General features: G+C 55.6%; 1 protein-coding gene across 3 annotated transcripts; it reads left to right on the top strand.

The window, feature by feature from the left end:
* Positions 1–27,211, top strand: TRIM29 (tripartite motif containing 29). 3 transcript variants are annotated; one of them, XM_039470823.2, is made up of 10 exons: positions 1–918; positions 10,114–10,209; positions 11,010–11,243; positions 12,676–12,874; positions 15,507–15,608; positions 17,927–18,019; positions 20,214–20,312; positions 21,468–21,566; positions 23,060–23,136; positions 26,030–27,211. In XM_039470823.2, the coding sequence occupies exons 1-10, from the start codon at positions 115–117 to the stop codon at positions 26,090–26,092; spliced, it is 1,866 nt and encodes a 621-aa protein (XP_039326757.1). In that variant the 5' UTR covers positions 1–114; the 3' UTR covers positions 26,093–27,211. The 3 variants fall into 3 exon arrangements, with proteins under 3 accessions (XP_039326757.1, XP_010332732.1, XP_003923642.1); XM_010334430.3 differs by having other exon boundaries at positions 21,465–21,566; XM_003923593.4 differs by lacking the exon at positions 21,468–21,566.
* Positions 27,212–27,376: the final 165 nt, after the last annotated feature.

The raw sequence follows: 27,376 nt of genomic DNA, 5'->3' as shown, positions 1-27,376 counted from the left end.
GTGTGTCTCTGGGCCCTGCGGCTGCCTGCCCCACTCCCTGCCTAGACGCCCGCCAGCAAGGTCACCCACCCTGAACCCCAGCAAGCCTGAAACAGACCAGCCGAGCCCCCCGCGATGGAAGCTGCAGATGCCTCCAGGAGCAACGGGTCGAGCCCGGAAGCCAGGGACGCCCGGAGCCCGTCGGGCCCCAATGGCAGCCTGGAGAATGGCACCAAGGCCGACGGCAAGGATGCCAAGACCACCAACGGGCACGGCGGGGAGGCGGCCGAGGGCAAGAGCCTGGGCAGCGCCCTGAAGCCAGGGGAAGGGAGGAGTGCCCTGTTCGCGGGCAATGAGTGGCGGCGACCCATCATCCAGTTTGTCGAGTCGGGCGACGACAAGAACTCCAACTACTTCAGCATGGACTCGCTGGAAGGCAAGAGGTCACCGTACGCCGGGCTCCAGCTGGGGGCCTCCAAGAAGCCGCCCGTCACCTTTGCCGAAAAGGGCGAGCTGCGCAAGTCCATTTTCTCCGAGCCGCGGAAGCCCGCGGTGTCCATCGTGGAGCCCGGGGAGGCGCGGCGCAACAGCTACCCCCGGGCGGACACGGGCCTTTTCTCCAGGGCCAAGTCCAGCTCCGAGGAGGTGCTGTGCGACTCCTGCATCGGCAACAAGCAGAAGGCGGTCAAGTCCTGCCTGGTGTGCCAGGCTTCCTTCTGCGAGCTGCACCTCAAGCCCCACCTGGAGGGCGCCGCCTTCCGAGACCACCAGCTGCTGGAGCCCATCCGGGACTTCGAGGCCCGCAAGTGTCCCATGCATGGCAAGACTATGGAGCTCTTCTGCCAGACTGACCAGACCTGCATCTGCTACCTCTGCATGTTCCAGGAGCACAAGAATCACAGCACCGTGACGGTGGAGGAGGCCAAGGCCGAGAAAGAGGTGCGCGCTGGGCCCCTCCTGCCCCTCCAGGCCTCTCCCCTCACCCTGCCCCTCCGACCTTATCTTCTCCACTGGGGCTTCCTCGTGTTTGGGGTTTAAACCTCTACTGTCCTTGGCTCTTTTAGTAAACATTTCTTTCCCTTCATGCCCCCTGTTGCCCCTAACCCCAGCTGGGGATCAGAGGTGGCTCCCCAATCTCCTAAGGTCTCAGGAGACAGGGATATTTTCTAGATGAGCAGATGGAGGCTCAGAAAGGATTGGGGGCCTGATCAAAGTCATAGGATGAATTCAAGTTGGGTCAGAGAGTAAGACCCAATGGCACAGCACTCACTCCTGGGCTCCGTGCCTGGCTGGGGTGTCCCTTCTCCTTCTCCTTCTCCTTCTCCTCCTTCTCTTCCTTCTCCTCCTCCTCCCCCTCATCTTCCTCCCCCTCCGCCTCCTCCTCCTCCTCTGTCTCCTTCCTCTTCTTGTTCTTATTTTTTCTCTTTCCTTCTTCTTTCTTTTTCTTCTTTCTTTCTCTCTTTCTTTCTTTCCCTCTCTCCCTCCCTCCCGAAATCCCTCCCTACCTCCCTCCTTCCTTCCTTCCTTTCTTCTTTCTTTCTTTTCTTTCTTTTTTGCTTTAAAGAAGAGACAATTCCTCCAACCTGAGTGGGACTGGCTCCTGAGGAATGGATTGTGGGTGAGGAAAGATACTAGAAGGAGAGAATTTTGGGGCCCACCAAAATGTCCTTTCTGCTGTTTTGCAGTTTTTATTTCTGCTACAGTGGCTGCTTGTTCTAGCGGATCCTCAGCTGGTCGCTTGTCTTCTCCACAGCCTCCTTTATCTTTCTCTCAGCTGGGCCCTGCGTTTTGTGTGTGTGGTTGGGTGTGGACACACCTATTCCTGTAGCTGGACACTGTTGGGGAAGTTTGGAGTTTGTGTGTGGATGGTGTGTACATGTACAGCTAACCCTGACTTAGGATGGTTTGATTTATGATGGTGTGAAAGTACTATGCTTTCAGTACAGTATTCCGTAAAATCCAACACTGTATTACAAAATAGGCTTTGTAGTAGAAGATTTTGCTAAACTGTAGGCTAATGAAAATGCTCTGAACATGTTTAAGGTAAGCTAGGTTAAGCTATGATGCCTGGTAGTCTAGGTGTATTAAATGCATTTTTGACCTATCACATTTTCAATTTACAATGGGTTTATTGGGAAATAATCCCAGCAGAAGTTGAGGAGCATCTGCATATGTGTGTATTTTACGTGCATGTGGGCGTTTTTGTGCCTTTGTGGATGTTTGCCTGTATTTGTATATGTGATACGCAAGTGTGTTTGCATGAGTTCCGTGTATGTGACTGCCTGCTCTTCTATGGGGAGGAGCAGAGGCGAGTGCAGGCTTGTGGATGTAGCATACCTGGGGAAGGTGATTTGGGCAAAGGGCCCAGCTGTGGCCACTGCCCTTTGCCCCACAGATGAAGGGGTCGCTCTACTCTAAGGTACACAGTTTCCTGGTGTGGGTGGCCTTCCAGGGGACAAACCTTCCTGGCCTCCAAAGCAGTGGACTCTGCTTTTCTGAAGAGCTTCTGAACACTGCAGACGTGAACAGCGCAGGACTCCTCCTCGCCCAGCCTTCCTGATTGGGGGAGTTGCGCGTTTAATCCTCTCTCCCTTCATCTCTCACCCACACACTGTCCACCTGGACAGAAAGGGGTGAGGTAGAGAGGGGAACAGACACACAGATCCCTTCCAGAAACCTCGTTTGGCCCAGGAAGATGATGTTTCCGGCTTCTCCCATCTTCTGCCCCCAGCGTGGCTTCAAGCTTCATATTGGGAGATAAAGATGGGACAGGGGCCTTGAAACTCATTCTTAGGGAGCTTACCTGCGAGGTTAGGCAGAACAAGGGGCAGTCTTCCTCATCACAGCAGCTGAGAAACTGCAGAGCCTCAGACAAGGTTTTGGGAAATGTGACCGAATTTCCAGTCCTAGTTTCTGCCTCTAACTGTGAGTCTGTGAATAAGTCCTTTCCATTATCAGTCTCAGTCTCCCAAAGGTTGAGGCTAGACTCTCGGTTTTCAAATTACCCCACAGAGCCCGAGGATTCTTCGAAATGTCTTTGAGGCCTCAGGATGAGGAGGGGCAAAGAGGTGTCAAGAAGGCAGAGGTTTCAGGTTCCCACCTTGACTACAAGCAAAGGACGTTCTTTTTTTTTTTGAGACGGAGTTTCGCTCTTGTTACCCAGGCTGGAGTGCAATGGTGCGATCTCGGCTCACCGCAACCTCCGCCTCCTGGGTTCAGGCAAGTCTCCTGCCTCAGCCTCCTAAGTAGCTGAGATTACAAGCATGCGCCACCATGCCCAGCTAATTTTTTGTGTTTTTAGTAGGGAAGGGGTTTCACCATGTTGACCAGGATGGTCTCGATCTCTTGACCTCGTGATCCACCCGCCTCGGCCTCCCAAAGTGCTGGGATTACAGGCTTGAGCCACCGCGCCCGGCCGCAAAGGACATTCTTATAGAAGAATCAGAATGTCCAAGCCCTACATGAAGTGACTACATCTTCTATGTAGGATTTGGGCTCAAATTTGGTCTGAACCAAGGGTATCTCTGCTTAAGCCTGGTGCCCCTGGAAGAGGTGGTTCTGGTGGGCCAGAGGGTCTTGGGCAGCCCTGTCTGGAAGTACCAGGAGCTCAGATTCAGAGTTCAGGTTCCGGCATGGGGGCTGCTGCAGGACTCACAGCCCTTTCTTGAGGGAGGGCTCTTGATGCAGGGCAGGAGGCAGGGCTCATATACACGCACACAGGACTGGGGAGCACCTGTCCAGTTACACAGAGCAGCTGCAAGTCAGCATCAAGCCATAGTGGCCAGAAAGCCAGGCCAACGGAGTATTAGCAACCCCCGAGTGTCCTCCCTCACCTTGCAGATGGGGACACAGGCGCAGAGAAAGAAAGGTCCTTGTTCGAAGAGGAAGCCCTCGAAGCCCTCTTCCAGTATTTGAGAGTGCCCCAGGGAAAGGGTGCCAGGGGATGTGATTGGGCTATGTGTGCGTTCGGAGAAAATGCCCAATCCCCTAAAGTGACTGTGACGGTGGGAGCTTCAGGCAGGCTGTGGGCATACCTGTAGCACAGGGCTAGGCAGGGAGAAGTGGAGCCAGGCAGCCAGGAGACTGGGCTGGGCACACGGGCTGTCTAGGCCTGGCTCTGGTGGAATGTCAGAGGTGAGGGACGTTGGCACAGAGCAGGGTTAGTGGGTCGATGGGCAAAAGTGAATGAATGTGTCAGTCTTGGCATCCTTTTGAGGCCCCTCCTGCAGACCCAAACATCAGCCCACACATAGCTGTTTGCAAGCAGCCTTGTTTAGAACCTGTTCTGCAGGCCAGCGGTGAAGGCCTGGATGATGTAGCCTCAGACCTGCCTTGGTTGGTTGTGTGAGGCTGAGATGACACCCAGGGCTGTGAGTGCCCATCTCCTGGGCCTCAGCTCTTCCTACAGGCTCTGAGCAGAGTCTCTGGTAGAAAAAGATCACTTGGTGTGGCAACATGACAGCCCCTTCCTCTGGTGGTCCCTAGGTCAGCATGCTTCCAGTTCCACCCCAAATGTCACAATAGGTCCCATGCATGTCCTCCAGTCTACCCCTCTGCCAATGGACACTTGCCAGGCTAGGTCAGGTGGGCGGAATTAAAATGTCCACATGCATCCCTTTCTGTGTCTCATGGCCCTTCCTTCTACCTGTCTCAAGCTTTAGCAGGCCAAGATGTTAAGACCCCTTGGGTGGATGTCTGGCTGCTCTTGGGTGGCCCTGCCCTTTCATGGGTCTGGCCTGCTCTGGGGTGGCAGTATGACGAGGCACGTGTGGAAGTCACTCAGCCAGGAGCATTGCTGTGGGGAGGCTCAGCCTCACGCCGCCTCCATTCTCTCAACTCCACCATTTGGCTCAATTTGGTTCTCTCACCACATCCATGGCTTTGTTTCTCGTCTTGTTGCCCAATTCTTCCAGAGAGGCTGAGCCGCTGGCCACTGGACATACGGAGCCTCTGGTCCTTGAGTGTCTGAGCAGCACTGGTCTGCCCAGAAAAGCTCTTTGGGATTCGGGAAGGGGAGTCAGGCTAAAGGCCTGGGTGCCCTGGAGGGGCTGGGCCCCCTTCCCTGGAGACCTTGGTGACTCTGGGGGAGAATGCTTGCTCTGGAAGGGGTGGGTGAGAAAGGACGTAGGGTAACCTCTCAGGGTGCTAAGGGCGAAACCACAAAATAAAAGAGGTTTGGAGACAGGAAGCAGAGGAGGAAAGTGGCAGGCAGGCAGCAGACAACCCAGTGTCCACAGTGTCCATGGCGCACCCCCGAGTGCCAGTGCTGGGCCCGGCATGTCCTACGTGGTGCAGATGAAGAAAAGGCTCAAAGTCGCCAAGAGACGTAAGCAAGTTGCAGCACTCAAGAGTGGCAGAGCTTTCCGTTCTGCTGTTTTAAGCTTTTTTTGTTCCCGTAGGATCAGAAGGGTCTTCCTGAGATCACCGAGTCCAGTGGCTCCCAAACAGTAGGCCCAGACCAGAATCAGCTGGTGAATTGTGGAGACACAGATTCCCAGGCCGTACCCCGGGAGATTTTTTTTTAAAGGTCTCCCTGGAGAATTCTAATGTGCAGCCGGGTTGGGAATCAGAGATCTAGTCCAATTTCACCACAAGGAAACCATGGCCCAGGAAGGGGAGGCTTCCACTGTGCCTGCGTCCCCATCTGCAAGGTGAAGGAGGAGACGGAGGGCGCTGCTGACACTCTGTTGGCCTGGCCTCCTCTTCCCCACTCTTGGCCTGGAGATGGCCAGGGTGATACCTGCTTTACCCCACCTCACCCCTCCCCTGACCTGAGGCTGTGGGGAAGCAGGAGGAACAGTAAACCCCAGGCAAGCAGCCTAACCGATCCCGGGCTGTTTGTCATCCGGGTGGAAACGGGGAAATCTATCCAGCATTTCAGATTCTTATCCAGATAATTACCATTTGTCTGAGAGTACAAATTTGGCAATTAATTGGCTCATTTGGCAAATGTCACAGCCTACAGCCCATGCAGTGAATTCAGGCCAGGGGAAGATCCCGGCCAGTCTCCCCCTCCCTGGGGAAAGGTACACACACCCAGTGAAGGTACACCTACCCAGGTGGGTGCCCATGTGTGTCTCCACCTGAAGACCCCGTCTGGGTTGAGGCATTGCTAGCTGCTGAACCACTCATCTGCTCTCAGGAAGACCTCTGCTCACCCAAGGCTGAAGGATTTCAAGGCTAGGTGGCCCATGCAGGGCCCGTTCCAAGCATCAGAGAGCAAGAAGCAATCAGACAGGTGTGGGAGAAGAGAATAAAGGAATCATTTAGGGACAGGCCTGGACAGGGAGGGATGAAGCGGAGAGAGTAGGAAGTCAGGAGGGAGGCGTGGGCGGGGCAGTGCTGCGGGGAGCGGGGTGGCGGGGGGGCCCTGTCAGTCATCAGGGCCTTCAATCACTTTCTGAGGGAAGAGGGAGAGAGGGAGAGGGAAAGCTGGGGCCTCAGGGGGCAGTGGGGAGTGTATGAGGAAGGAAGCAGGGGCAAGAGGAAAGAGGTGGAATTGCCATTGTGTCATCTGCGAGGTGAAGGGAGCATGGGTGGGCTTGGGTAAGCAGGAGTGAAGGGGAAGGACAATGTCACAGAAGACACACAGGTCAGCCTAGAGCCACCACCTCCAGATGCGCCTCTTAAGGCACAGAATAGGATCTGAGTCCTGTTGTTGCAGCTTAGCCTTACAGCTTTCCAACTGTGAGAAGTAGGCAAGCTGTGCAATCTTTCTAGGCCTCGGTTTTCACATCTGTGAAATGGGGATAATGCCACTTACCTCCACTGGAAGCCTTTGCTGGTTAAAGGAGAAAATTCCTGGCACTTAGGAGATGCTCAGTAATCAAAGCTCCCTTCCTTCCATTACCTAGTGTTAAAGGAGAACCCCACGTCTTTGAAACCTTCCCATGTCATACTACTTCCTATAAAGGAAAAATGGCCAAGAGCTGAACAGACGGGAGGTGCATCCTAGAGGTCTCACCCCAAACGCTCCTCCCTTGACAGGGTAGGACACATCCCCGAGGTGAGAAAGGACCATTCTAGCAGCACAGAGCCCCCAGTCCAGGGTCCCTCCCAAGAGCCTGCTGTGTCCTGCCCGTCTGGTCTTGCGAGACATGCTGTGGGAACAAGGCCCCTTCCCAGCCCGTGTCCGACTTCCTCAGTGCCCCAAAGAAATGGGAGGCCAAATTCTCCTCCTCCCTGACCAACTCTCCCACCCCCAGCTGCAGACAGTCTCCCCTTCTGACCCTGCCCTCACCGGTTTCCACATCATCCGCCACCACCTCTGGCTCAGCTCTCCACCCCTTGGTGTTCAGCTAGCCCTGTCGCCCTCTTCCCTCGCTCCCTTACACAGGATAGACTCCCGGGGGGCTGGCCTCTCCCTGCTCTTGGCCTAGACACTTCTTTGCTCTAATCCCCATGGAATTCTGCATCCCTGAACTCTCTATCTCCTTCGTCTGTCTTGGCCAGTGAATCCATGCTCACCCGGGGAGACCTTTCCTCCTCTGCAGCCCTAACCATGCAGCCCTCACCCGGTCTCCCTGTGCACCTCTGCTCACTCCAGGCACTTGACCCCTGGCCTTCACCTTCTCTGGTCAGACCTCCTTCCACTTGCAGGTGGTTAGTCCACCCTCATCCCCTTTTTCCCTCCTCCATTTCTGCCAGTGTCCTCCAATCTTCAATTATCCATGAGCTAGGCTTCCATCTTGCGTTCAGCCCTGTGTGTTGATCTCCCTAGCCTCTCTAAGCACTCCCTACTCTTCACTCTGTGTCTGGACAGTGTACACACTCCGTCTGGATCCCAGTCTAACAGTGTACCCTATCCTCACCACTGAACACCTCCAGCAGCTCACCTGATCACACCTGCTGCGCTCCTCACTTGCCAATGCCAGGCCCAACTGCCCACCACGCTGCAAACACTCCTCTGAGCATGGTGTGAATGAAAGCACCTGGCCTGGCCCCTGGTCTACAGAAGGTGCCCACACACCAGTGACGATGGGGACCATTGCTCAGACAGTGCTCACTCTGTGCCAAATGCTTTCTGGGAGCTTCACTCCCAATCCCAGTGCCTTCCACAGCTCCCCTGTGGGGCAGGGCCTCTTACTGCCCCCATGGACCAGACAGAGCTACTGAGGCACGGAGAAGCCAGGCAACTTTCAGAACCACCTGCTCCCAGTGACCTCCCCTTGGGCCCTCCATTGCTCATTTCATGGAAGGGCTTCCCGTCCCCTGTTTGAGACAGGATTTTTACCAGGGCTGGCCCTTGGCCTATGGCGGGAGGGATTGTGCTTTTGTTCTCTTCTTTCTTTTCCATCAGACCTTGTTCTGGGGGTGGTGAGATGGGGTGAGGAACCCAGGTGCCAACTCCTCCAGTGCTGAGCTGAGTCCGGAGGTGGGGGGCCTCCAGCTGTTCCCCAATCTCGGGCTTCACTCAGCAGTTCTCCAGAGATGAGAAAGGTGTCTGGGACCAACTCCTAGTCCAGCCTCTTGGGCTCTTCCTCACAGCTCAGATCCACTTGCCAGGTCCAGCCTCCTCGGAGACCTTTGGGGCTGCTGGATCTGCCAGCCTGTGCTTCCCGGGCCCTTGGGCACTGCATCCTCAGAGAGTATGAGGGTCGAGTTTCTGCCATTATAGTGGGTCTTCTTTTCTCTGTTTTCCCCTCTCTCATCACCTTATGTAGTGGCTGCTGGCTTCTCTCTAGCCTTTTTTCCAGAAATGGGGCCAAATCTCCATCTTCATCTTCTCAGGTCTTCTTTTCCATCTCTGGTGATGGTATTTTCCATGCTATGGTATCTCCTGCCCATTGCTGGTGGGGTAAATGCTACTGAGAACAACTCTGAGTCTCGCTGCCTGGAGAGCCCAGGAATGTGGTGGTGGGAGCAGGGAGGCCAGGGATTCAAAGACTCTCTGGGAAGTTCTGCAGCTCCTTGCCCCATGCCTTCCCCACTCTCTGGGCACCTTTTCCAAGACAGCTAGGGAAGCTCTATCTACCATTGGATCCGCTTCCCTGGGTGCCTGCAGCAGGTCCCCTGTTAGCACTCGCTTGGCGCAGTGGGGCGTTCAGAAGGTGTGCGGGGCGGTGATGCACATGCCCATGTGCTCATGATTTGTGGCTGATGGAACTCACGTTCCTAGTGGTTTGTGGCTTCCCCACCTTGACTATTCTTTTGGGCTCCTCAAGGAGATGGCCAGAGAAAGGAGTGGGACTCTGCATTCAAAACCCAGTGATAGTGGGGAGACCTGGAGCAATTCAAGGGTCTCTTGGCTGCCTTGGCCTGTCAGATGGAGACCACCTATTGCCCACACTAGCAGGGGCTTTGGAGTCCTACAGGGCAGCCCAGCAGAACAGAAGCTTGGCTGGGTGGGATCGGTCTTAGCTTCATGCCTCTCCTTTTGCCTCGATTATGGCTGCTTTTCAGAGAAGGACATTTCCCCAAATGGAAGGTGAGTATGGGAATGAAAGCTAATGTCCCAGCACACACTGGTACAAGCTCTTCTTAAACCACTCACTCCAGACCCCGACAGTCTGTGTCCTCCCCCTGAGCAGGGGTCCCTACAACCCCTCCTTTCACTCTCCATAGCCTTCCTCTCTAGCCTTCTCCTTCCCCAGAGTCCCTGGGTAAAAGTCCCTGCCTTGCCCAAACTGCAGAATGAATGCCTTCCCTTTCCCATAAACAGGTTTATAGCTGTGCTTGCCCAGACGGAGTCCATGCCGGCGGCAACCCTGGCTGCTGCTTGCAACACAGCCCTACGTCATGCCATAGAAACGCTGCGCACTGTTACTGCCACGAGACACTCCCTGGGCTGGGCTGCACTGAGCTGGGCTGAGTCCCTTTCCTTTCTCTTCCCAGTGTCTCCAGGTCCACTGAAAGGGGCAAGCGCCACCCTTAAAAAGACATGGCTAGGATGTCCAGCCCTAGTGGCCTGAGAATACAGCAAGATGGTATTTAACTCATTGCTGGATCCTTGACAACTGGCACAGTGCCTGGCATATCCGAGGTCCTGATGAATGTTTGCTGAATGAAGAGCTGAATAGATGAGTGATGAGCCCTGGCTGCGAGTGTGCTCCCTGGGTGGATCCGCTCCCTGGTTCTCTGGTTCTCTTCCATCTCCTCCCACTGACTTCTCCAATCCTGGCTCTTTCTCTGCAGACGGAGCTGTCACTGCAAAAGGAGCAGCTGCAGCTCAAGATCATTGAGATTGAGGATGAAGCTGAGAAGTGGCAGAAGGAGAAGGACCGCATCAAGGTGAGCAGCCCCCAGGCTCCTCAGCTTGCTGCTCCCTCACCCTGGAAAGAGGCAGGCCTTAGCTCCCATTTGAGTCTCGGGCCCACATTGACATCCCACGCTTGTGTCTTCTGGCTTCTCCCACCGTCTCTGACATTCTCACCCACGCCCCTTCTCAGTCTGAGCCAAGTACCCAGGTTGAATCCTGTCTGTGACCTAAATGGCCATTTCATATTATCCCAGCAAATAAGGACCCCAGACTTGTCCTCCAATGTGTCTTCCAATGTCCTCTAACGTCGGTTCTGCCTACCAGACTACCCAGCAACCAAATACATGCCATTCCTTCTCTACTTAGGCCCGTGTGGTTAAATGTGTCTGCCATGGTTTGGATAATTGCAAACCACAATCTGAAATCACTGCCTGCTTAACCCTGATTACACACACAGCCAGCCTATTCATTTTCTGAATGATGTTTGGTTCTGGTTAGGGTTTCAGGGAGCATATTGTGACCCGTGGGAGAACTTTGGGGCTCACCAGGAGTCATTCAATCACGGCATGATGGCTCATGTCAACCCACCAAGAGGAAGGAGCCACAGGTGGATAAGAAGTGGGGGCTGTGAACAAATCTGGCTATCTCTGCCTGCAGGTGGCATCCCTCAGTGATGCCTTTGAATGAGATTTTTGGCTAAACAGGCTTGCCAGGTTGAGGCCGTGGGAATGCCCTGATCCTGTGTTGGAAACCTAAAGATATACTCAACTCGGGAGGTTTCTATCCTCAACCGAAGCCCTGTCTGATCCCTCCCCTGACGCTGGACCCCCAGAGCTTCACCACCAATGAGAAGGCCATCCTGGAGCAGAACTTCCGGGACCTGGTGCGGGACTTGGAGAAGCAAAAGGAGGAAGTAAGGGCTGCGCTGGAGCAGCGGGAGCAGGATGCTGTGGACCAGGTGAAGGTGATCGTCGATGCTCTGGACGAAAGGGCCAAGGTGCTGCATGAGGACAAGCAGACCCGGGAGCAGCTGCACAGCATCAGCGACTCTGTGTTGTTTCTGCAGGTAACAAGGCACTCCTCTGCCACTCGGTCCCTCAATCCCCCATCCACTTTTCGAGACTCTCCTCTATCATTCATCCATCCACCTAGCCACCTATTCATCTATCCATTCATCCACCATCCAAACATGCCTTCATCCATGCATCCATCCATCCATCCAAACTCCATTCTATGTACTTTTTTAAAATCCAATCCATTTCCCTACCTACTCTCAAGATGGCACACAAATATCACTTTGTATCAACTTCAATTGATAGGTGCTAGCAGTGCTCCAGGCTCGGTAGGCAAGAGTTCTGAGATCCACGAATCGGGTGTAGGGGGAGTGGCATAGGAGTGCGGCATGTTTGTTATCTCGGATCTAGTCTGTTTGTCTATTCATCCATTCATCCTTCCATCTGCTAGAGTGTTTTGGATTCTACCGCGTGCCCAGTACTCTATTAGGTGCTATGGCGAATAGAGAGGTACAAGACATGGTTTCTGCCCCCAAGCAACTGCAATCCAGCTGGGAAGATAAGACATGTACAATTAGAGAACAATATAGAAAAGTGTGTAATTAAATGATAAAGCATATGGCTCAGGAGATAAGTGCCTGTGGAAGCTCAGAGAGGGGCAGGCAGGCTAGAGGAAGCTAAGGCAGCTTTGTGGAGGAGGTGGAGTTTGAACTGGGTCTTGGAGGCCGGTTAGGATTTGAGAGGAAGGACAGAGTCTTCAGTGAGAGAAAGGGAAATGAGAAGTGCAAAAGCAGGACTGAGCACGGCATGTAAAGGTGGAAATACCGCTGCGGGCTGGGCGTGGTAGCTCATGCCTGTAATCCCAGCACTCTGGGAGGCCAAGGCAGGCAGATCACCTGAGATCAAGAGTTTGATACCAGCCTGGCCAAGATGGTGAAACCCTGTCTCTATCAAAAATACAAAAAAATTAGCCGGGCATGGTGGCACACACCTGTAATCCCAGCAATTCGGGAGGCTGAGGCAGGAGAATCGCTTGGACATGGGAGACGGAGATTGCAGTGAACTGAGATCATGCCACTACACTCCAGCCTGGGCGACAGAGCGAGACTCCACCTAAAAAACAAAACAAACAAACAAACAAAAAACAAACCCACCATGGCTGACCCCAAACACTATAATAATTCCTTGCATTTCTTTAGTGCATTCACTCCTGGTCTTCACAGCTTGTGTTCCTCTCATAAACCCTATGAGGTAAACAGATGTACTCACTTTAGAGCATCGTGGAGTCACACATCTGAATGCTAGTGCCATCAGGGATGTTAGCATCTAGTGGGTTTTAGTTGAAACTTTTCACCTTTCAGAAGAAACAAATGTCCAGTGAGGAAGAGTGGAGCTTGAATCGCTGAGACCCCCCCAACTGCACTGTGAGAGCCCCTGGCAGAGAAGAGTCCTCATAGCTCATGGCATTCTTTCCTTTCTTGGTAGGAATTTGGTGCATTGATGAGCAATTACTCTCTACCCCCACCCCTGCCCACCTATCATGTCCTGCTGGAGGGGGAGGGCCTGGGACAGTCGCTAGGCAACTTCAAGGATGATCTACTCAATGTATGCATGCGCCACGTTGAGAAGATGTGCAAGGCGGACCTGAGCCGTAACTTCATTGAGAGGAACCACATGGAGAACGGTAGGTCCCCTCTCATGGCTGGGCCCCGGGGCTGTGGACCTTTCTCTCCCAAATCAATTCCTGCTGCCTGATGTGGGCTGGTATCCAGTGAGCTTCTTCTCGTTGTTCCCACCCACCCACACTTCTTCAGGCTGTTTGGACTAGGATGCAGGGATTCTAACTCTCCTCCCCTTTGAACTTGCTGCCAAAGTTACGAAGCTATTGCAAGGGGCTTCCAGAGCAGGAACATCCTGGGCACTGGCTGCACAAATGCCTCCTCTCTTGTGAGTTTTCCAACAAACTGAGGGACTGGTTTTCTTCAGATCTACATCTAATTGCCCGGCCCAGCCCAGCAGCTGTGTGGATGCAGCCACCAGTATGGGCCAGACTCCAAACTGGTGGCTTTGCAGACTCTAGCAGACGTGACCTAGAACTGCAGCCATGCCTGGATGGGGGACTTGACTGTCATCATGGCTGTGCTGAGCAGTGCTGAGCCCAAAGGCAGGACTTGGCCTGGTGGGCTGGACTGGGGACAGTGGGACACAGAGTCTCTGTGACTCACCAGCTCCCCTGAAGTCAGCTTTTCTTCTGAGTCATGCTGTCTCCTCAGAGGTCAACTGAATCATCTCACAAAAAACCTCCAAACCTGAGAAACAACATCGTTAAGTCCTTTTCCACCCAGTCCCTTCAGGGCCCGAAGCCTGCACACACTTTCCCTGAGGCCCCACCCTGTGGCCCAGGCGTGGTTCGGGGCCTTGAGAGTCCAGCTTTATTAATGACTGCTAGACTCGAATGCCCCAGAGGAAATGACCCCTGATTGCTCTCCAGACAGAGCATATGATTCTTTGGGGGAAGAGGGGAGTAAGAGTGTGCAGAAGGGTTGGGGTTCAGGAGACCATCTGTGCACCTCGACGATGGTGATATCACACAGTGTCCCTGTGAAAACTGGGGGCCATTCAATCACACCCAAGGACAGATAAGCAAGCCATTTCAGGAAGACAATCATTTGGCTTCAAACGGCACTCAGATCCCGAAATCCTCCTTCTAATGACAATAGTGATGATGCTAATGGTGATGGTGACAGCTGACAATGACTGAGTGCTCCCTAGATGCTGGGCATTTAGCTGAGCTCCTCACGCACATTACCTTATTTTCCCTGCGGGGTGTACTGCATTTTACAGACGAGAAGGCTGAGGCTCAGAGAAGCATCTTTTCAAAGGGCGCACAGCTCGGTAGGGGGTACCTCGGGGTTGAACACTCTGCTATTCAGTCTTTCATGCCCTCTCATCTAAGAAGCTGTGGCTGCCGGTGGCTGCAGCAGTGGGGTAGAGGAATGTGATAATCATCGGCCCTGGAAGCCCCTCCGGTGAGGTCTGGCCAGGCCTGGGGGGTTGGCCCAGACTGGGCTGTGGTGAGTCTTGCAGAAACTGTTCAGCCTCCTGGCCGCTCACTGTCCCATTTCTAGGTCACAGTACTGGCCAAGGCCTCTGTACAGGTGCGGCCCTGCGTCCTGTACGAGGTGTGTGTCGAGGTGGCAAGCAGGGGCAGGGATGGGCTCTACTGATTCAGTGGCCCACACCTGTGCCTGGGGCCATGGGGGAGGCTCCTCTGCCTCTGTGTTGTTTTGTGTGGCTGCTGCTTGGATGCTGGGAGTGTGTCTGCTCTAGAAGGCAGTGGCAGGTGAGTCAGACAGTGGAGTGACCATCCACTCCTCCCTGATGCCAGCCTGCCCACCAGACCAGGGACTCGTCCACACTCTCAAAGGCCCCTGTGCTAAGAGGTACAGGCCACTTCATCCTGGGCTCTGCGGGGCACAGGGCTGGGCTAACACCTAGGAGGGCATTTGCTTATTCTTTGAGTATCTACTGTGTGCCAGGACACTGCTAGGCACAGGTGATGAAGATGAAGAATAAGGGTCTCAGGTACATTCCTTCTCTGGCTCAGGAGAGAGGGAGGGAAGGACAGGGAAAGTAGAGCACAGGGAAGTCGCAAGAGAAAGGAATGGGGTGGAGGGTGGCTGAGGGAAGCCAAGCATCAAGTAGCAGATCTGTTTGAGTTAGGGGGTCTGCAGGTGAGTGCCCCTGGCCATAGCAGCTCACTCCACTGCCCAGATCCCTGGACTGTGGAGGCCAGCACTGGGACATCATCCTCTCACATTAGGCTGCCAGAGGTGTCTGGGACTGAACTGGAAGTAGTGGGCCAGGGCTCAAACCCCAACTCTGCCCTTATTGGCATTTGACATTGGGCAAGCTGCTTCTCTCACTTCCTGAGTCTCAATTTCCTTATCTGTTTCAGGGGATATAACCACAGTTGGTGTACAGATCACGTAAGAAATGGGTATTAATAGCACCTTGTAACGGTGAAGTGCTGTGAAGCGCTGTGCGCACTATCTTGTTCACAAGGGCTCTGTCCAAGAGGGTGGGTGGCTCTTTGCAGGCATCCCCTCCTCCACCAAGAGCTCAGGAACCGAGCAAATGCTGGGCAGAGTGCCATGTTCTCTGAGTTTACAGAACCCTGGCTCTCCCTGGGATGTAGGGGATGGACTATGGGCTGACTCAGCTGAGCCCCACAACTCCCCAGTGGGCTCAGCTCCTTCCCACCTGCTCCTCCTTCCCACCTGCTCCCTCTGCTGACCTGACCCTCTCCTTCCTAGGCGGTGACCATCGCTACATGAACAACTACACCAACAGCTTCGGGGCTGAGTGGAGTGCACCAGACACCATGAAGAGATACTCCATGTACCTGACGCCCAAGGGTAAGGGGGAGCCCCCTCGCCCCAGATCTAGTGTCTCTCCTGCTGCCCAGAGGCTCCCAGAGTCTGTGCAGTGACTCTTAGCCAGGTTCCTTCCGGGTAGGGCTGATGGTCCATACAGTTTGCCTGGGAAACTCTTGGTATCTACGCGTTGTCCTGATGTCATTATGAATGGCATCTGCGTTCACTCTCAGACGCATCCTGGTTCAAATGAGAAGCTACTTGGTGCCAGCTCCTTCCTCAGAGGCATTCCTACCCGGCCACACAGGCAGCCCCTCTTTGCCCTCCTTGCCCTCTGGCCTCCAGTCCACGCCCTTGCTTCTCTTTCCTTCTGGAAGTATCCCGGGCTCCCTTCTGCCAGGCTGGAGCTGTGTCTTGCTTTGGCTCGGGGTTTTGTAGGGGCTCAGCCCTGTGGGATGGTTGCCCCCAGGACCATTCCGCTCCTCCAGGCAGGAAGAGTGGTGCCTCCTCTTCTGAGTTTCCTGGCTCTGCACCCTGCCCTCTCAGCCTCCTTCCCCAGCCCTGGACAGTCCCAGCCTGCAAGGTGCTGGCCCTAGCACAGACCAGTGCCTGCCTGTCCTTGCCCTGTAGTGGCCGCTCACATTCTTGAGCGCCAGCAACAAACCACAACGTTGCCTGTTCCAGGAGGGCAGATATGCCAGGCCTCGGGCCATGGGGGTATGTGTCTCTGCGTGTGGGAGAGGGAGGCTGGGGGAGGAGGGAAGCATGGGTAAGGCATAGGGGCTGGGGAGGGGGACGCCTCCGGGAGCTAATCAGTAATTCACACGTCTTTACACACACACACACACACACACACACACGCACACACACGCACACACACACACACGCACACACACACAGGTTTGGGGGATTTAGAGAGATGAGATGAGCTCAACAGAGAAGTACCTGTGCCGCCCCACCCAATTTGAAAACAGCCCTTGGGCTTCTTGGTGTTGGGCTCTCCCTCCTCCGACATTCCTGGTGTGGGCCAGGCCCCAGCCGGCCAGCCTGCCCCTCCCTGCCTGGGGTATTGTGCCTTTGGACCAAGTTCTGGGAGAGGATGATCTGTTCTAACCAGCCGGCCCCAGCACCCCTCTCCTCAGAACCCCTGACCCCCCTTGCCCTGGCTCTGTCCCTCCTGTCTCTCCCTTCCATCCATGGGCCAGGTCCTGGGGTGCCACTGAGTGCCCTGACAGGCTCCTGTGGGTCTCTCCTGCTCTGTAGGAGACCCAGGGCCTGGCATGAGCCTCCTGCAGGCTGTGGGAGGGGGTTGGAGGGAAGCACCACCCGCTATGATGCCACCCTGAGGTGGGGGACCTTGGGCAGGCCTCAATACCCGCATCTGAGAAGAAGGGAGGTTTCACTTACATGCTGGGAGACTTCCCAGCTCTGTCACTGTGAGTCAGTCTATGATGTCTGTGATGGAAGAAACAGGTTTCCCCGGCATTCCTACCCAAGCACTGTGGGTAGAGCCCTGTGCCGAGGACAGGAGGGACAGGAAATCTGCCCTCTGGGAGCTCCCAGGCTCAGGGTGGAGGTCGGGGGAGGGCACCAAGAAGTCACCAAGGAGATGAAAGAAACAAGGCTGCTAAAGGGACTGGGTCCTGAGTCTGGGAGCTTTGAGGTCAGCAGGATTGACAGTGGCTGTGATTCCTTCCTGGGAGGGGGGTGAGTTTCCAGCGACCTGTGCTCAGTAGAGGGGACATGACTGTGATGGGCAGAGGGCATCAGGGACCACGGGCACAAAGGCTTACAGGCAGGACTGGCGGGGCTGGAACTGGGGGTGTGGTGTCTTCTGAAGGGCAGGTGGGGAGGGACAGAGGTAACAGAGGACTGGAATACACAGGGGAGCTCACTGTTTTCAGCTGTACAGTGGGGGTGTCGGTCACCACTGCTTCCTCACGAGGCTGTTGTGAGAGCCCAGGTGTGCGGGAAGGAAAGCACTTGTGAAGTGAGGCTCTGATCTCCTGGGAAGCAGCTGCCTGTTTGGGCCCCTGGGAGGTGTTCCTGGTGCATCAGGCCACCTCCAGGAGGCTCCACCCTCGTGTGGCCGAGAGCCCGCCGCCTCTGCCCCAGCGGTGGCCATGGGCTCTCCAGGTGTATGCTGATGCTCTCCACATGGCTACTAACAGAGCCCTTCTACTCTCAAAAGCATGCCAATTTGGGTGATAAATTAGTTGATGACTTTACGTCAGATCCAAAGGACCTCTCTCAGTGGTGGAATCCAGGTCCTGTGATGGGCACTTGAGCAACTTTTGGGGGCAAGGAGTGCTGCATGACACCCTTTTCTGCAGTGACAGCCCCCTTCATCTGCCTCACAGGTGGGGCCCGGACATCGTTCCAGCCCTCATCTCCCGGCCGCTTCACCAAGGAGACCACCCAGAAGAATTTCAACAATCTCTATGGCACCAAAGGTAGGTGGTGGCTCAGCTCGAGGCTGCACAGGGTCACATGGGGCTGTACAGGCAGGAGGGGCATATAAGTGGGGCCAAGGGCCATGGGGCTGGGTCCCCAATGTGAGATGAATGTGGGGAGCTGGGATGGGTGGGGAGCCCAGACACGGGTGGGGAGAGGTCCTACCTACGGAGTTTGAATTGTGTGTGGATACGTTCGTGGGGGACACTGTTAGTTAGGCTGGTGTCCCTGAAGATCCTTGAGTGCCTATGTCCTTTGATCCCTGAGGAAGGATCTGGGGAAACCTGAGGCTGAGCAGCCACCTTGGGCGTAAGTGTGGGGACCCCCCCGCCCCACAGCAAGTATCAGGGCACGAGGACCCACGGAAAATCTCTACTGATTTGTGTTCTTCTGCAGTGAAAAGTCGTACAGTGGTTAAAACAAGTTAGTTTGGCTGTGATGGGAAAGGAAGGCATGACATGAAATAGGGCTGGCCTTGGAGCTCCAGGCAGGGAGGTGTCGAGCAGCACCTTAAGACCCAGGAGAGGTGAAATGGGGGTGGGGACGTGGCTGCCCCAGGGAAAGCTGCTCAGTTCAGGGTCCCCCTCTGCCCAGTGCTCTGAGGGGACCATTTGCCCAAGGGCAGGGCCATGCACTCAATGAGACCTGGTTCTGGGAGGCCCTGGTTCTGTCCTGGGGCTCCTGGTTACATGCCAGCTATGCATGGGGAGGGAGCAGACCAAGGCAGCCCCAGGTCCGGACATAGCACTGGAGGACTCTTCAGTGAGGACAAAACCCATGGAGACTGGAGGGTCAGGGGCACCTGGAGGACAGAGCAATGTCTGGGCCTCTACGACCAGGACTGGATTCACAGCTGGGACCAGTGGCACCCCCTCTTCCACATATGCAATAGACCATGAGCACCTTGAGGACAGAGCTTATTTGTCCTGATCGTTGCTACAGCCCCAGGGCTCAAAAGTAGGAGGGGGTCAGGCCAGGAAGCAGGTGTTGAGAGAGGTGAAAGGCACCAGTGAACAGAAGGACAAGGTGTCTGGCCTCGCAGAGCCCTGGGTGGGCATGCTCACGGAGGCCTTGCTGCAGAGGCTGCCTGTGATCCCTGTGGGGGGTACTTTGCACTGGGGCCAGTGGCCAGCCCCAGCCATCTCTGACCCCTGAGGCCAAAAGTCAGCCCCAGCCCTCTCCACAGGCAGCTGAGGGGTGAGCTTGACTAGGGAGGCCACTGATGCTTCAAGCCTGGTGGGTGGGGGTGTGGTGCTGGGGAAGGGTGCGTCACCCACAGGGGCTCTGAGCCCCCCACTCCAATGCCCTCTGAGTGCCCTGGCTGCTCCTCCCACCCGCTCCCCACTGCCTTCTTTGGACTACGGGACATACCTGCACATGGGCGTCTGTTAGCCTATTCAACGTGGCAACGATCAACTGCCTCTGTCCCCAGGTTTCAGGTGTTTGTATTTATTTGTTCATTGGCTCATGCATTCTATCCATCAACCATACAATGAGCACCTTCCAGGAACCAGGCTCTGTGCCAGGCACTGGGTGTGATGCAGGGGCCAGACAGGCACATTCCCAGTTCGCGTGAGCTCTCTGCGGGAGGCAGACAATTGAGCAAGCAATTGCAACCCAGAGGGTAGTGGGTGCAGGATGATGTGGGGAGGGGGCTGAGGCACATGCAGACATTGGGAAGGTGCCATGTAAACTGACACTCGAAGACCCCACACATGAATCGCTGAGGGTGGAGAACAGCAGGAGTGTCCTAGGCAGAGGACAGGATCTGGGCACACAGCCTGGGGCAGGAGAGAAGCTGGAGTGTCTCAGACAGTGGTGCTCAGCCTGGCTGGAATGTTCCGTGGTGGAAGGAGGGCAGACATGAAGCCAAGAAGTGAGAGATGGTGGGTGGGTGGTGGGGGTTGGGGGGAGCAGCTCATGACAGAGTTGTGGGCTGCACTTGGGACTTTGCGTCTTATTCTGAGGACAGTGGCCTTTAGGTAGGGCAGGGACCTGTCTATGCTTTATATTTTAGAAAGGTAACTTTTGGGGCAGAAGGACAGGGGTGAGGTATCACTGGGATTATAGAGTGGCATCTTGGCTTAAGTCGTGGCCAGCAGCTGGAGAGTCACCAACCTGGCTGTGTCCCGGTCGTGCCCCCTCCCCCATGCCCGGCTGTGGGGGCCTGACAGCCCTTCTTTGCCTTGCCAGGTAACTACACTTCCCGGGTCTGGGAGTACTCCTCCAGCATTCAGAGCTCTGACAATGACCTGCCTGTCGTCCAAGGCAGCTCCTCCTTCTCCCTAAAAGGTGAGCTTGCCCATCCTGGCCCCCTGCTTTCCCTCGCAGCTGCCCGCACCTCCCAAGCCCTGCTTTGGTCTCTTCCCTGAGCCACTAGTTCCTCCCTCACCTCCTGGAGGGGAGAGCCCTGGCCCAAGAGCCCAGGAAGCTGCCGCCATGGTCTTCACTGGAAATGAGGGCAGGGTGGGGGCTGGGCCACATCAGTGCTTCCCAGGGCTTGTTTCACTGCACAGTAGTCTCTAACTACAGGCTGCAATAGCGGCTCTCAGTGGTCAGGACAGGGGGACACACCACACCCCCTGCACCCCGACCTCTCTGATCCTAAGTGTGCTGCTTCTACCGCAGAGTTTATTTAACTCCCAGAGTTGGTTGACTGTAGGGTCCTGTGGGCCTGGAGCACCCACCAGCATCCCGCAGAGCCAATCCTGTAGGCACCCCTTTGGGAAAGGCAGGACCAGACCACCTCTAAGGCCCCCAAGACTGATCCTCCTTTCCTGCACCCTGTCCCCCGCCTGCCTGCGGTGCTCCCCAGCGCTCTGACAAGGTAGAGTGGGCGATGCCTGCTGTCTCCTGGGGCTGGGGGCATCCAGAAGGGGCAGGCTTGAATCAGACCCCAGCTATGGGCCCAGGTCCTCATGAACCTCCTGAAAGATCCCAGGGACACTGCTAATGGCTGTGGTGGGGGTAACCCTGTCTCTCTTCTGGCATCCGAAACATCTGGCCTGGAAGTCAAGATCAGCAAATTGGGTTGGCTCCAGAGAAGGAAGGGCTATGCAGGGCGAAGAGACCCCTAGCAGTGGCCTCTGAGGCCTCATCACTCATCTGTCCCAGCCCAGGGTCCTAGACTATACCGAGGGCAGGGATTCTCGGAGCTGCCAGCAAGGTGAAAGAGACAGGAATATGAGTGGAGGTTCCCAGCCTGCAGGATCCTGGGCATGTCCTAGCCCTGATCTGGGCCTGGGGAGCTCCAGGACTTGCCTTGGCTTGTTTGGCTCCTAGCAGGTGCCTCTCTGCTCTCTGGTCAAGCCTGGACCACAGAGCACCTGGCAGGGGAAGTGGCCGCCCTCAGGCATGGTTCAGAGCAATCCCCAGAGTGAGATGTGGGTCCTTCTGGCCCCTCCTGGGACCAGCACTGTGCCACTAATGCTCTCTCTCTCCCAGCAGGCACTGGGAAAACCCCCTATCAGTTCACCAGCTTGGGACAGGCCACTGCAGAGTTTTCCAAACCACTGGGTCGCAGTGGGCTGTCTAAAAATAATCCCGGTACCTGCCCATTTCTCATCCCTCCTGTATTCTCTCCCACAGTGGGGCAGGTGGGACATCCTTGGGGGGCTCTCTGCCACTTCTAGGGTGTGCTGGTCCCTTGTCCCCAGAGCTCCCTGGAGAGGGATGCATGGCCCCACCTGCCATCCTAGCACACTCTCTGTCTGGACTTCTGCCTGCTTGACAAGGCGGGTCTCTTGGGCCACCCTGACCCCACCCCTGTTTCCATTCTCCCCTCTCTCATGGCTGGCATGGGATTTTCTTTCTGGGAACTGAGAGGTGAGACCTGAATTCTCCTCTTACTCTCCAATCAGGACCCCTGGAATCCCTCTTTCCAAGGCTGCCCCCAACCCCAGATTCAGGAAGAGACCCAGGGTCTTTGCCCTGTCTCCTCCTACTCCTCCTTGCTGAGTGCCAGCCTGGGAAGGGCCAGCCCACCTGGCAGCCTGGCAGTGCTCATCATGAGCCTGATCTGCTCATCCTCGCTTAGAGTAAGGCAGGACGGGGGCTTCCCAGAGGCAGGCTGCAGCCTCTCTCTGGACAGATTGGGCCCAGGACAGACCCTGCTTATTTCTTGAGGGCCTCAGCATCCAGGTCATGGCCTGTGTCTTCCCAGGCACACCGCCTGTCCCTGCAGGCTGATGGCTGGCACTGAGAGGACCTTCCCTGGGAACCAGAGCTCCTTACTGGTCTGTCTGGGCTGAGGCTGAGGGAGTCCGGGCGGCCCCACCCTATGCTAGCACCTTTGTAACCAACCTCAGAGAGCTTCTAGGGCTTGCCGTCCTAACCCTGGGTGGCCACACTGATAAATTCCTGCCCCTCTCTAGGCACTGGTCTCTGGCTAGTGAAACAGGGGAGGGGCCGCAGAGCTGGGGGAAAAACATATATATGGGTTTTGGAGTCTGGCAGCACCTGGTTTCAAATCCCGACTGCTGCTTATAAGCTATACAACTCAGGCAAACTGCTGAGCTCATAGAAATGGGGGCCAGGCTCAATGAGAAGACATCTGCAAAGTCCCTGGCGCAGTGCTTGGCACAGGTGGGGCTCAGTGAATGGGAAGCATCGTCCAAACAGCACAGGGGAGTCCAAGTGAGCAGCTCCTGCCAGGAAACTCTAGCAGGCCATGGTTATACATGGCTTTCCTGGGCTCCAGGCAGGGAAGAGCCTGTGGTGTGAACCTCTGGGGCGGTGCGTGGGTGGAAATCCCTGCAGAACAGTGTAATGCTGAACTGGATGTGGGGGCAACACTCCCCTGCTGCCTGGCCTAGCTCACCTGGCCGGCTCCTCCTCCTTCTGTCTGCTTTGCTGCTTCCTCCCTTTGGCCAGCCTCCCCAGGCACCCTGGCTACTGCACGCCTCTTCAGGCGGCTGCATTTGGTAACGGGCTGGATGATGCTTGGTGGTCACTTTGGAGAAGGCAGCTGTGCTGCTCGGCCCCAGGGGCCCCTGACCAGCAGCCCTGCTCCCTTTGACCCGAGTCTCTTGTCTTCCCAGGCTATCCCTCCCTCATGCGGAGCCAGAGCCCCAAGGCTCAGCCCCAGACTTGGAAATCTGGCAAGCAGACCATGCTGGTAAGGGAAGTGCTGCCGGGAGAGCCCAGGCAGGTCCAGAGACCTGGGCACTGAAGGGGGCTCCCCAGGGGAACAGGTTACAGGGCCTGTGGGAGGGTGATGACTTCTCTGGGCCATCAGGTAGAGGAGAAGAAGGAAGCAGTGGCCTGAATACCTGCACACAGCAAAGAGTAGTAAGGACCCAGGGCTAATGGGCAGGTGACTGGCCAAGCACACACTGTCTAAACCTCAGTTTTCTGATCTATAAAGTGGGCAGCCTTGGTTTTTTATTTGGCAAATGCTTGTTGGATGCCTATGCTAGTGGAATGGCAGCTTAGGTTCTGCCAGCTCTGGGATTATAAAACAGCCCAGCAGGAGAACCGGCCTCCTAGAGATGGGTCCCACCTCCCTGGGAGCAGTTCTCCACTTCTGACAGCATAGAGGCCATTGGTGTGATAGTGTGGGGGTGGAGGGGGGCTGGAAAGTTGAGAATAGATGTATTTAGGGTCAATATCTAATGGCCCTATGCCAGGGCTCTCAGAAGAACAGCATGACAGGAAGTATGGCTTTGGGGTCCAGGCCACCTGCAGATGAGGGGGCCCTGGGTGAGTTAGATACCCTTTCTGAGACGATTTCTTGCTTTTTATATTGTGGTGACTGAGATGATCCCCAATGCCCATTAGATCTGATGTACCTGACCCTGACTGAGACCTCAGTGATCGGGGACTGTGGTTCACAGGCAGAGCCTCCATATGCCTGAATGCCTTGCTCCTGAAGGTCCATTCTAGACCCTGCTGCAGGAGTCGGCCAGCTGCCGTGGCATGTGGGTGGTATCAGGAGCTCTGCTGGAACCAGGGCCAGAGCCCTTGGCTCTTGCTGTCCTTGCAATTGGAGGTCAGATCAGGGAAGGTGATTTTCCCTGGACCACAAAGAGTGGCTGGGGCTGGTTTAATTGGAGAGAATCTTTAATTGCTGACGATGGGAACTAAGTGATCGTGTGTGTGTGATTCAGAGCCGGGCCCAGGGGCATTGCAACAGCAGGACTGCAAAAAGCAGATATGGGGAGGAAAAGGAAGGTTTCTGTTCTAGACTCAGTCCTTCCCCTCCCTACCACATACTTTTTCCATTCTCTCAGAGCCTAGGGCCCTGAAGAGAAGGCTCGTCAGCACATTGAGGCCCCCAGCAGGGCAGGGTTCTGGTGTCCAGTGAGCACTCCGCGCTGGGAGAGTGGATGCAGGTGCCGGGGTGTAGAGAGAGACACTGAGCTAAGGGTCAGTTTCCCGGGGGGCTTGCCTAAGTCGTCCATTCCCTTGCTGTGTGACCTTGCGTGAGGAAGAATGATTCCTTTGTGCCTCAGTTTCCCCATCTGTAATTAGGATGATTTCCTAGCTCTTCCAACTGCCACATGTGCTGTGACCTCAAGCCAGGGACGAGGAGGGGAGGGTTGGGGGAGCACTCTGCCCTGATGCCATAGGGCCGTGTTCCTGCCCACTTACACTCCAGGCTTTTAACCAGACAATGCCATTCATCGACCTGCAATCCATATTATTGACCTGGTCTTCCTCCAAGAAAGGCTTCAGCCATTTCCAAATCTATTAACTTTGCCCTGTGAACTGCTTGGGGTCCAGGCTGAACCCCGGGGATCAGGAGACCTGGATCCAGGCCCTTCTCTGCCATTGAGTAGCTGTTCTTTCCCCTCCCTGGGCTCAGTTTCTTCCTTTGTTTAATAGGTGGTCTAAGCAAGGACTCAGCATCCCACAGGCCCATGAGTCCTGCTGTGGACCAGACATAGGCAAGGAGCTGACCAGGAGGTGTCAGTTCCCTGCAGAGAGGGCCCAGGGCAATGCACCCTTGGGGTGTGTGTATGAGGGGCAGATGGTGTCTCCTGTATTGGGATCCATGGGGCATGCGGGTGGGCTCAGCCTCTGACCCAGCTCAGGGAAAAATCCTCTTCCGGAGACCCTCTGGGAGCTGACAGTGCTTGCATGGGTGAGCAGCAGCTAAGCTGTGCTCTTCCACTCCATCCTGGAGGGCTGCCTCCTCACAGCCCTGATGAAGTGATCTGGGTGGGGTGGGGCATGCTGATTTCATGAAATTACTGAGAAATGTGATATGCGGAGAAGGCCAGGAGAGCTGTCACTGGGCTCTCTCTCCAGAGATGCTCCCTGCATACCAATGGCCAGAGGAGGAGGAACAGGACGAGGGAGGCAAAGGGCTGCGGGGAGCCTGGGACCGTGTTGGGCTGGGGCCGTTGTTTACCCTCTCTGCACCCTCTCTGTAAGGGAGACTTATGTGGAGAGAGCCGAAGCAAACCCTGAATGCCCTTGCCATAAGAGAAGTGATGCCGAGAACTGGGAGCTGGGGGTGTGGGTTTTGGAGGCAGCCTGCTGGGGCTTGGATTCCAGCTCCTTGCTTACCAGCTGAGTGACCTTGGGCAAGCTGCCTAGCCTCTCTGTGCCTTGGTTTGCTCAACTATAAAATGAATATGATAATAGTAATCTATTTAATTGGGTGGTTGTAAAAATTAAATGAGTGCATCACATACAGCCCTCGGCACCGTGCTGTGAAGTTCTGTGGAGTAGAAAGTGCTGTGTAAATAGCAGCTGTGGTGGCGCTGGAGGGACCTCGGGCTGTGGAGAGAAAGTTCCACCAGTGTGACGGGGGGCTGAGGTTCGAGCTCACCCACTAACTATGGGAATGGTCTCTAATTAGGATTTGAACCTGAAAATCCTGACATTAGGGACCAGCCTCTGATCACAGGGTAGGTAGGTCTTGCAGGTCAGGCCAGAAGGCCTCTAGAATTGTTGGGGCTTGGATCACTGCTGCTTCCTGGGGGCAGGTTAGGGCAGGGTGGGTCTAGCTAGCAGGCTCACCTGTTGTCCGGCCTCTCTGACCACTCTTGTTTCCCCCACAGTCTCACTACCGGCCGTTCTACGTCAACAAAGGCAACGGGATTGGATCCAACGAAGCCCCATGAGCTCCGGGCAGAAGGAACGCGACACCACACCCCTGCTCTTCCTTCTGACCCTGCTGCTCTTGCCTTCTAAGCTACTGTGCTAGTCTGGGTGGGAGGGAGCCTGGTCCTGCACCTGCCCTCTGCAGCCCTCCGCCAGCCTCTCAGGGCAGTCCTGGCCTCTCCAACTTCCCCACTGGCCACACTCCATTCAGATCCTTTTCCTGCCTTGTGACCTCAGATGGTCACCATCGTTCCTGTGCTCAGAGGCCAATCTAGCACAGGGGTGAGATAGGTGGGGCCTCCCCTGAGCCACCACCCTCCTCCTCTTGGGCTGGATCTGGGGGCTGGCAGTGAGTACCCACATGGTATCAGCCTGCCTCTCCTGCCCACACCCTGCTGTCTCCAGGCCCAGTGACCCTTCTCTCCAAGGCCCCTTCGCCCAGTGTTGTCCGTAGGTGCCTGGACAGCACGGCCACCCATCTCCCATTCACATGGCCCACCTCCTCCTTCCCAGAGGACTGGTCCTACGTGCCCTCTCTGCTCCCAGCTATCTGTGTCCAGCGCGGCACCCCCTGCAGCCCTTGGTCACTGCAGAGGGAAACCTCTGTGTCTTGACATCACCTTACCCAGGCAGTGGGTCTCCGCCACATCCACTTTGAGTCTCTGGCCCCTGGAAAGTGGTCTCTCCTGACTGGCAGAATGACACTAGCCATGATATTCCCCTCTTCCCTCTGCTGGGATAAAGAATTTCCCCCGACATGATATAATCTACCCATGAAAATAGCTACAAGCTCGGCCACCATTCACCAGCTACTACACCATTTGCCTACAGAATTTCACAAAGTTGATAATTTGGCATTCTCTCTGGTGATGGAGAGTGTGGCTGGGCTGGCCACAAAGGGTACCTCAGCCACTGCCCCGTCAGAGACTGCCTCTTCTTTCTGATTACCCACCCATGTGGCGTATCAGGATCCCAGGGCTTGGAGAGGAGATAAAATAAGGAGCGCGTGGTAGGGACATCTCTCGTCTCAACAGCCCCAGGCCTGTGGGGGCTCTGGGAGGATGGGCCAGCTTGCAGGGGTTGGGGAGGGAGACATTCAGCTTGGGCTTTCCCCTTTGGAATAAATCATTGATCCAGCACTTCTCTTGCATTGAATGACTGTTTCCCTGAGGGTCCCCAGAGGAACAGGATGCAGTTCTTCTGAATGCACTTTTCTCCTCTGATGAGTGCACGGTCATCTTCCTGCTCTCTTCTTGCAGACGTGGTTCCTTTGAATCTCCCCTGAGATTCTGTCACCCTGTCTG

This window comes from Saimiri boliviensis, chromosome 6, assembly GCF_048565385.1.
Source record: "Saimiri boliviensis isolate mSaiBol1 chromosome 6, mSaiBol1.pri, whole genome shotgun sequence".
In the NCBI taxonomy this organism is placed as follows: domain Eukaryota; kingdom Metazoa; phylum Chordata; class Mammalia; order Primates; family Cebidae; genus Saimiri; species Saimiri boliviensis.
Note: the sequence above shows the minus strand (reverse complement) of the source record. Positions and strands in the feature narration are given on the sequence as shown.